At 42.0% G+C, this 10,764-nt stretch overlaps 1 protein-coding gene across 1 annotated transcript in view; it reads right to left on the bottom strand.

The window, feature by feature from the left end:
* Positions 1 to 963: 963 nt before the first annotated feature.
* Positions 964 to 10,764, bottom strand: part of Gpc4 (glypican 4) — a 137,193-nt gene continuing 127,392 nt past the window's right edge. The window contains exons 5-9 of the mRNA XM_013018145.1: positions 6,666 to 6,796; positions 6,428 to 6,574; positions 4,757 to 4,893; positions 4,086 to 4,261; positions 964 to 3,611 (exon numbers count right to left, since the gene is read on the bottom strand). Coding sequence (XP_012873599.1) covers positions 3,409 to 3,611; positions 4,086 to 4,261; positions 4,757 to 4,893; positions 6,428 to 6,574; positions 6,666 to 6,796 — 794 coding nt within the window. The 3' untranslated portion in view covers positions 964 to 3,408. The remainder of the gene's footprint in view (positions 3,612 to 4,085; positions 4,262 to 4,756; positions 4,894 to 6,427; positions 6,575 to 6,665; positions 6,797 to 10,764) is intronic.

Raw genomic sequence — 10,764 nt, 5'->3', positions numbered from 1 at the left:
ACCACATAAGTAGAAGAGCATGTGTGAGTCCCTGTGTTCTATCTTCAGTAACACACACACACACACACACACACACACAGAGTAGCCATGTATGGTGTACACCCTGTAGTCTCAGCTACCTGGGAGGCCAAAGGAGGACAATTTGAGCCCCGGATTTCAGGGCTAGCCTGAGAAACAGATTGAGACCCAATTTCAAAAAAATGAATGTAAGCTGGTGGCTCACATCTATCATCCCAGTTACTCAGGAGTCTGAGACCTGAGGATCATGTGTTCAAAGCCTGGCTAAGCAGGGAAATCTGTGTAATTCTTATCTCCAATTAACTACTTCCAGAAGTGGAGGTAGGGAGTAGTTCAAGGCAGTGCTGACATATACGTGCACACACACACACAGAGAAAGCTATATTTTCACATTTTACATATACACAGTCCTCTAGTAGATATTGTCATTAATTTATTGGCCTTTTGCTATGCAAATAGACACATTCTTCCAACACAAAAGGAGAAGTAGAGTTTGTGTAAGACAGTCTACACCTACTTTAATTTTGGTTCTGTCATCATAAATGACTATATTTCAGATAAACCTTTAGGCATCTAACACTCTAATAAAAAGCTTACCAGTGAAATTCAATTCTTCACAGCCCTCCTTTTATCAAATTAACAGATGCTAATTACTATTTTTAAATAAGGGACAAGTCTAAGATTCTTCAAAGGTCTTAAGACACAAAAAGTAGGTAAAGTCTTTGAAAGAAAAGTAACTTATAAAGGACTTCATAAAACACAACTCCTTCACATGCTATTCATTTTGCAAAAGTTAGGTCTCCTAATAAGGCTTTTTATTTTATCTCAACATCCAAGCTCTAAAGGTTTTAAAATATTCAACTTGCCTTTATTCTTTTTTGGGGGGAACAGAGAGAGAAGTCTGCCAGCTGGTCAGAAGCCAAGAGTTATCCAGTAAGACCTGAATGGAAAAAAATCTATGATTTGTTTATTTCATAGTTCAAGTTCAAAAGCAAGAGATAATTTAAATAATAAGAGGGGCAGGGGAGGGGGAGGCAAAGAAAGAAAGAAAACAAATCAGTAAGAGCCCAGAAGAACCTTCAAGAATTTTTTAATTCGGAAAATGTTATTGGTTTAGAGAACTTGACTGAAAGAAAACAGCTGGTCAGAGTTCAAGGTTTTAAATTAAAAACAATCTAACAAGATCTATGGGGAGAACTCTTTGAGCCATATTTTGGAGACTAGATTCATTTCTACCAAGTAAAAAGTAATAGCAGTCTAAGTGAAAAGGGAAATTCCTCACAACTGAGGTAGTTAGTAAATATCAGCACACTTAGCTACTTATAATCTATTTTTCCTCATACATAAATGAGTGCCTTCACAATTTTATGTCTTTTGTGATTTGTTTTTTTCTTTAAAAAACAAAAAAAACCAAAAAAACACTTACACACACCAGCCAGTATATGCCTATTTTATTAACATCATGCTTTAATAAATAACTGGCTACTTCTAATAAAATCAAGCCTCTGTTTACAACAGCCCCCAAGATTCCATTTTGATCATTCTGCAGAATTTGGTGTAAAAAAAAACAAAATAAAACAAAACAAAACAACAACAACAAAAAAAACTGAATGAAATGTAGACCCTGAGCTATCAAGTAATTATGTTTCAATATAAAAATAGAGAATTATTCTTACAACTGAAAAGTGAACAATAACACAAACAACCTCTCTGGAGGGTTTTTTGGTTCTATAAAATTGGTTGGGATCTCCATGGCTGTCCTAAATAGAAGACACTTGCAGAATTTTAGTCTTTCTGAAGAATCTCCTTGAAAGCGATCTGTTACATTCTCAGTGTTTTGTGAGCTGTCTTTTGGTAAGGACACCAAGAAAGGGGTTGTAAGGGGCAATTGTCAGTCTTTGGCCTAGAACAATAGATAGGGCCGGTTGCCATTGCCAGCCAGTTCATGCAAGTGGCTAAGGGTCAGGGATAAGATGGGTCTTCTCAGCTCTATCTCCTCCCATTGCCCCTCCCCCCATTAATAAATGAAAAATCTGGACACCTTGTTCTCCCCTTCCCACAATTAGCTGATTGGCTGGTAGAGGCAGCACACGCCTACAATTTACTGCAAGTCCTTTGCTTTACTGACCAGAGTGGGCAGGGCAAGAAAAAGACTCAGACACATCTCTTGGAGGAAAAACAACATCAACAACAACAATAACAACTGGGATCTAGAAACAATGCAAATGCACATATAATAGACCGAAACTTTGCTTCGAGAGTTGACAACTATTCCCTGAGCCCAAAAGCTGTACCCCAATTCTGGCTAGCATCTAGCTAGCTCCTTTACATGGCTGGGTTTGAAATCAGCCTCACTCTGCTACAGAGAACCAGATGCCACTGTTGGTCATTCAGTGCTGCCACTGGGATAAAAACTGAAAGCAGGGCAGCATGGATGTGAAAACTGATACACAGTGGCTGGCTAACTAGCCTGGTTTAAAAACAACACAACACATTCTGAAATGCAAGCACGATCGTGTGATAATGGGTATATCCCGAATGCCTTCTGTCTATGTCAAGACTCTTTTCGTCGGAGGAGGTACTCTTTCAGTATAAGCAGATTTAAGAAATGGACCTACATTGTACTCTTAGCTTATGCAATCCAACTCAACCAAAATGGGCCATCTGTAGTCTCTTGCAGTCACCAGTGATAAAGTTATACCATTCTTGTTGTATGGATGTTTGACTACAATCTGACAAGTGGTTCAGATTGTAAGTACAAGTGGCTCAGAAGGTCCAAGTGCCTACTGTGTTCAATTAATAACAGTAAAAACCCCATCTCACCTCCATTTCTTTGCAGATAAGGCAGCTAGTAAAATAACAGGGATAAATGGAAATTTTACGGCTTGTTGGGCTTTTTCTTTTAATAAGATAACATGATAAATAAAACCTGCTTCTGTACAGCTATTTAATATTTCAGAAATACGTACATGTTACATGCCAAGAAAGGACCCTGGTTTTCTCATAAGAAACAAGGTGAGATCATAATTGGGAGGAAAAAAAAACACACCCACAAACAAAATGAGGAAAAAAACAAACAAACAATAGTGATAAAGTCACAAACACACAACTAACTACAGTTCTGTACCTAACTGTTAGCCACATTTAACATGATTTGGAGGGACAGAGAGCATCTTTCTGTATGAGTGCCTCTGTCCCCCCTCCCATTAAATGAAAGAGAAAAAAAGCCAGCATTTTTTTAAAACCAGTGGCCACGTAGTAAAAACTGTACATTGTTGTCCATTCATTTTTAAAAAGCAAAGTCACTAGGATGGTAGAAAAGTGATATATCTGGAGCCTTTTAACTTTCTGACAATGAACCCTTTTTTTTTAAATCTCAGCATTTGAGAATTATCTCCACTCTCTTTGCATAACTAGGAAACAGATGCAGAAGAGAGTGAGGAGGTAGGGCTGGGCACGGGCATGGGCCCCAGCACTGTCGGCTTTATCATTGGCATTCTTCCCTGCAAAGTCAGTGGCATTGTACTCCAACTCCCAAGGGCACTGCTGGTATTCACACCCACTTCCACTTCCTTCTCCACTGCTTTCGTCACCTGTGTCGATAGAAAGAGAAGAGAGATTTCATTTCATATGCTCTGATCACAAAGTATACACACACATTTACACACGTGTACATATATGTATACATGTATAGACATACAGGTGTACATGTATCTGTATGTTTGTGAGCCATTGAGTAGCAGTGGCTCATGCCTGTCATCCTAGCTACTTTGGAGGCTGAGATCTAAGAATCACAGTTCAAAGCCAGCCCAGGCAGAAAAGTTTGTGAGACTCTTATCTCCAATGAACCACCAAAATAGCCCAAAATGGAGCTGTTGTACAAGTGGTAGAGCATTAGGCTTGAGCAAAAGAAGCTCAGGGATAGCACGCAGGCCCAATGCAACAAAACAAAACAAAAAAACAAACCAAACAAAAACACACACACATACAAAAATGCAAAAAAGAAAAAAACCCACCACCGTCGCCACCAACAATAAAGCTCATACTTGAAAATTGTAAAGCCTTACTGATATCAAAGAAGTCCACATCATTCCCATTGTAAGCATTCTTCATTTTACTGGTCATAACCCGCAGAGCCATGATCTGGCGGAGGACCACTATGTCTGGCTTGCTGGTGTCCACTTGGACCTCCGGGTTATTAGCCTGGTTGGCTAAGCCATTTCCAGTCACTGCAAACAGGTACCTGAAGGCAGAAAAGAGCCTATCAACATGATTTAGAAAATCAAAAAGAAAATGGAAAAGCGATTTTACCAGAGAGTCCTGCTAGATTCTACTACTTTCACGGAGCACAATTAAATGGAAGTGCTGCCATTTTTAATGAATGCTAATAGCCCCATTTCCTGCACATGTGTCTTTTTTCTCTCATCTGGCCAGGACCTTTCTGCAAACCATCGTATTGGAAGTATTTAAGGGCCAGAGTCTAGGTCTGTCAGAATGGGCACTTATCCAAGTTACAGAGTTATGGAATAGAACTACAAACCCAGTACCCTGCATAAGGAGCTGGGATCTTTTCAATCCCTGTACTACAAAACCCCAGGCCTAAGAAATCTATAGGCTTTCCTTGTGACTGCTCAAGACCTCCATTGACAACTGACCTTCCTCTCTCCACTCCCCCCCAACCCCAAGGACACCCAGCTTAAGAAGAAAGAGGTTGCAAATATGTGTAACACCTGCTGACCTGCTTTTTCCTTTGCCGTTCCAGCAATCATCCTCATTGCCATTTCCTGCAGCCATCCTCTCATCATTACACACGCTGCTAGGGAGAGATGACCAGAACTTCTTGGCCTGTTTCAGTTTCTCCTTGACATCAGTGACCTAATGAAGAGAATAGGATATAAAATGGATATAAAACAACAGAAAACCACTTTGGGAAGTGCCTTTTGATCATCTTTGGATCATTTCTTTCTTTGTTTTTCCCCCATTTTGTTTTGAGGCATCGAACGCAGGGCCTCAGAGTGCTAGGCAAGCACTCGACCCACAAAGCCACATTCCCAGTCCTCCATCATTTCATTTCTAAATAAGTGGTATCCAATTCACTTTCAACTGTAGCCAGAAATAAAACATGCAGACCAAATTTGTATTTAGAAGTTAGGCATTGGTGGCTCATGCCTGTAATCCTAGCTACTCAGGAGGCTGAGACCTGAGGATTAAGACTCAAAGCCAGCCTGGGCATGAAAGTCCTTGAGAATCTTACCTCCAATTAACCACACACATACACACAGAAATGTATTTATTACCTGACTTAAGAAATGATAATCCCGGGGCTGGGAAGGTGGCTCAGTGGTAGAGTGCTTGCCTTGCATGTATGAGGCTGAGTTCGATTCCTCAGCACCACATAAGCAGAAAAAAGCCGGAAGTGGAGCTATGGCTTAAGTGGTAGAGCACTAGCCTTGAGTAGAAAAGCTCAGGAACAGCGCCCAGGCACAGAGTTCAGCCACCACAACCGACAAAAAAAAGAAGAAGAAAGAAAGAAAAAAAAAAGAAATAACCCCTCTATATACTTTTTTTTCCTCATTTCAATTACCACCTGAGGCTCAACAGGCCCAATGCCCAGTATGATAAGACAGTCTCTTTGTCCAAGGCTTATATAGTCAGGATCAAGCTTATATATTATCCACTCTGGGATTGCCCATTAAGGCTCTTCCTCCAGAAGACAACCACCATTGTCTATTTTAGGGCCCTAAAAGTAACAAAGTAATACTATATTATTCTTTCCTTCTTTTGGCACATAACATCTGATATTAAGAAACCCCGATCATTTGCCTCTCCCCCTTTATTAAAGTTTTTTGGGGGGTTGGGGGGGTGCTGCAGTCCTGAGGCTTAAACTTGGGACCTGGGCACTGTCCCTAAGCTCTTTTTGCTCAAGGCTAGCATTCTACCACTTTGAACCACAGTGCCACTTCCGGTTTTCTGGTGGTTCATTGGAGAGAAGAATCTCATGGACTTTCCCACCCAAGCTGGCTTTGAACCAAGATCTTCGGAATTCACTTTCCTGAGTAGCTAAGATGACAGGTGTGAGCCACCACCACTCAGCCTTTATGGGGCCTTTTGAGAATAAGGATCCTTTCATTGGAGTCTTCCTGTGTCTAGCCTAGTGACAGGCACATAAGAAGCTCAAGAAATATAATGTGAAATAAAGAGAAATCCAGAAATGAAGCTTAATATATCCCACATCCTTGATCAAGGCATTTTCTGGGCTACAATTTCTGCCATCTCTATTATCAATTTGCTTAAGAAGTCACACCTGCAAGACCCACACAGCTAAGCTTCCCAACGAAACATTCATTTGAGAATAAATATTTCCTATTCTTTGCCACTACACATGGCCATTCCCCGCCAAAGTGCTCACCAGTCGATCCAGACTAGTGCCAGCTGCTGTGGTCGGACGTTGCTCTGGATGATAAGGTCTGAAGCGGGCACTGAAGGCACTTTCGGAGATGGAACGAGAAATCCGTCCAGCTGGGAGGGGCTTTGGGGGTCCACAGCCCTGGAAAACCTGTATTGAAGTAAGTATAGATGCATCATGGTAGTCACATGGCAAGTGGGGGGGGCCTCCCTCTCCTGTCCCAACTTCCGGTCTTCATTACCTTCTGGGACACTTGCACGCTATTGTCTTGCATGTTCATGATCGCATCAGAGATCTTCACATCGATAGGATCCATGACCGACTCAATGTTGAAAGGACCCTCGAGCCTCTCTGCCACCATCAGCATGGCATCTAATGTGAGGTTTGGGGAAGAACAGTACCACAAGAAAGGAAAAGCATTATTAGTGCAGCTTCGGGTAGTCAGTCTCATTTTGTATGATTTTTAAGAAACATTACTCTCCCCTGCCCCACAATACTGGGGTTTGAACCTAGGGATTCAGTTTTGGCTTGATTTTTTTTTTTGATATGAAGGCTGGTGCTCCACTTGAGTCATGCATGTAGCCCTGCTTTTTTTCCTGATACGGGGGCTTGAACTCAGGGCATTGTGGCTCTCACTTGTTTTTTTCATTCAAGGGAATACTCTAACCACTTGAGCCACACCTCCACTTTTGGCTTTTTGCTGATTAATTGGAGATAAGAGTCTCATGGACTTTTCTGCCTGGGTTGTCTTTGAGCTGTTATCCTCACATCTCAGCCTCCTGAGTAAGCCGGGATCATAAGCATGAACCGTGCCAGGCAAGGTCCATCTCTTAATTTGTGTTTTTATATAAATTTGTATGACATCAAATTGCCTTTATTCTCTAAAGTATGAAAGGACTAGATAAAATATTTTATTCTACAGCAAGAAAATCTAGTGAGGAATCTTCCATTCTATGGATTATTCATTTCTTTCTTTTTTTTTGGGGGGGGGTCCGGTCATGGGGCCTGAACTCTGGACCTGGGTGCTGTCCCTCAGCTCTTCAGCTCAAGGCTAGTGCTCTACCACTTGAGCTACAGTGCCACTTCTGGCTTTTTTCTTTGTGCTTATGTGGTGCTGAGGATTTGAACCCAGGGCCTCATGCATGCAAGGCAAGCGCTCTACCACTGAGCCACCTTCCCAACCCCTGGATTATTCATTTCTTCAAGGGTGAGTGGCTGTCACTGGAAGGTTCTGAGCTAGCATCCAGCTAACAAATTGAAGACGAGGGTAAGTAACCAACAAGCTAAAGCAAGGTGTCCTGGGATATGCCTAGGATTTTTCTGAGTCAAAACCAGAAGTCAGTTAAAATCCTGGTATACCCATTATTTATTTTTTTCCCTTCAAGATCCTTGAGGAAAAAAATACTTGGAAAATATAAATGAACATGTTCTAGGAATTGTAGTGATTTTTCAAATAATGAAATATTAATAATACAAGTTCTTTTGTCAAGTGTGGGGCTTGAACTCATGGCCTGGGTACTGTCCCTGACTGAGCTCCTTTTGCTTAAGGCTAATACTCTGCCACTATGAGTCACACTATCATTTCCCGTTTTTCTGGTGGCTACTTGGAGATAAAAGTCTCATGGTCTTTCCTGCCTGGGCTGGCTTTGAACTGTGATCCTCAGATCTCAGCCTCCTGAGTAGCTAGGATGATAGGCATGAGCCACCAGTGCCTGGCTAAATAAAACAATTTTAATATTAAGATAAACTTCCCATTTCCAATATGAGGACCTCAGTTTATTTTAAAATTCAGGTAAAAACATACAAGATAATACCCAAATAACTGGGTATTCACAGTGCTCATCCTCACTCATTACCCAAATGCCATTTGTAGACTCAGAGTTCCAGCATTTTCCAGAAAAGGAAGAAAGAGCCCCTTAAACAATAAGTGCTGAGTAATCCTAGATACTCCGGAGGCTGACACCTGAGGATCATGGTTTGAAGCCAGCTTGGACAGGAAGGGCATTTAGCCATGATGGGCTATTCCTGTGTAAGTAGGAGGACTTTTCCTCGGGCAATTTAAGAAATGATTCCTAGTCAGGGGCCAGTGTGCACACCTATCATCGTAGCTACTCAGGACACTGAGATCTCGGAATCACAGTTCAAAAGGGGGATTACTTCCCACAAAACTGGGTACCCTTTCCATTGCAGCCTATTACTGAAACAAAATGTGGTCAGCAACCTTCCACTTTCAACCTGAGCGCAATGCTACATGATTTGAATGCACAAGGTCATTTCAACTCCAATTCCAATGTCACAAGCTACAGATAGCTCTTTGGGAATTGGCATTTTTCTTAATACAAAACAAGAAGGCGTTTTCCATCTCCTCTAGTGCCTCAATGTGCTGGCCAAAGATTTTTGTAAACAAGTGGAACACAATTAAATGTGTTCATCATGGTGAAACCATGGGCACTGCCACAAACAGAAAGCGTCATTACTTCACAAGCCCAAGAAGACCATGGTTGGCTCCAAATAAAAATATAATGAATAGATAATAAACATCCTAAATGCAGAGGTTTAAGGAAGAAAAGAAAAAAACCATGCCTTTTGTACCTACTTATGCCTCTTTGGGTGAAGAAAAGCCTGCTCACTAATGTGTTTGTGAAAAACTGAAAGGAAACATAAACCCTGATTCTTCTGGCTGTTTGGTGTCTTTGTAAACTCTGAGCCAGCCGGCCATACACAAGGGCCTGGGAGTGGAGACTAAAGCGGGGCCTTTGTTGGCACTGGTGCCATGGCGCTGTGTGTTGCAGGGCTGAAGAATGCGACTGAGGATATGTTCTGCCAGCAGCCCATAGTGTGGGAGCCAAAGTTGCTTCTAACCCCAGGAAGTCAGAATCAGCTCCTTATTTGCTCCACAGCCGTCACAAGACCCCCAGAAGAGGGATAAGCTGGGTGTCAGTGGCTCACGCCTGTCATCCTAGCTACTCAGGAGGCTGAGATCGGAGGATTGCGGTTCAAAGCCAGTCGGGGCAGGAAATTCTGCCTATGAAGTAGAGCCTTAGCTCAAAGTGGTAGAATGCTAGCCTTAAGCAAAAGAAAAAAAAAAAACAGACAGCCCCATAACCACCACCAACAACAGCAACAAAAGATGCTCTAGGAGATGGTCACTTTGCTTTTTCACTTTTTTTACCTAAGGGCTATCTATTGGCTGGCTCCTGACCCCTGCCAATACCGAATTCTCACTAGTGACAATGTGACATAAAAAGGGTTAGCTATGAGGCAAACGAATGCCATAGTAGGTGAAGGAGAACAAGTGCATTTAAGAATAATTTGTGGCTGGGTGCCGGTGGCTCATGCCTATCAACCTAGCTACTCAGGAGGCTGAGATCTGAGGATCGTGGTTCAAAGCCAGCCCAGGCAGGAAAGCCCATGAGACTCTTATCTCCAATGAACCACCTGAAAATCAGAAGTGGTACTGTGACTCAAAGTAGTAGCAGAAAAGCTCAGGGACAACACTCAGGCCCTGAGTTTAAGCCCCAAAACCGACAAAAAGAAAAAAAAAGACTAATTTGTGATTTCCCAGAAACTTACCTTTTGGTAGTGGTGGGAGGGAGGAATTTGGTTTGTTTGTCAAATGGAAGGTTTCACAGTAATAGCTTTCCCCTCCCCCCAAAAAAGTGAGATCCAAGTTGTTTTACTTAATTGAGCCAGCCTGTCTTGGTACGAGTTGAAAGAACTTTTAAGGGCAGGCAGAGAGGCCATGGTGACAAGAAGCAGGCTTGGAAAATCAATTCCTCCTAGAACACTGGAGTTACCCATCCTGATATCCCAGCAACAATAAGCCATTTCTTTAGCATTGTGGTGCCAATAATCAGAAATCACTGGCTCAAGCCTGTGGTCCTGGCTACTTTGAAAGGCTGAGATGAAGGTGTCCCAATGTAAGGCCAGTCAGGGCAGAAAACTTTGCAAGACTCAATTTCCACCAATGGCTGAGCCCCGTGGGGCAGGCAGGCCCAAGTAGGAGGATCACAGCCCAGACTTGTCTGTCTAGCAAGCACAATGCCCTGAGTTCAAGCATCAATATTGCAAAAGAGAGAGAATAAAAGAAAGATGGAAAAAATTCCCTTGAATAATCATTAACTACACTCCATTAAAGGGCCATGATACAGGCCAGGCATGCAAATTGGGAATAATTTGACAGCCACAGAACAGACTCATTAAACCCTTGTGACATCAAATATAGTGAAAGCAGGGGTTATACTGTGGGGGAGGGATATACAAAGCAACAAAGAGATAATCTTATAAATGCGTTAGAAACACATGCATGAAAGAAAAAAACATTAAAATACATATCTAAG

This window comes from Dipodomys ordii, unplaced genomic scaffold, assembly GCF_000151885.1.
Source record: "Dipodomys ordii isolate 6190 unplaced genomic scaffold, Dord_2.0 Scaffold38, whole genome shotgun sequence".
NCBI lineage: Eukaryota > Metazoa > Chordata > Mammalia > Rodentia > Heteromyidae > Dipodomys > Dipodomys ordii.
The sequence above is the reverse complement of the archived record's forward strand: the minus strand, read 5'-3'. Positions and strand labels throughout refer to the sequence as shown.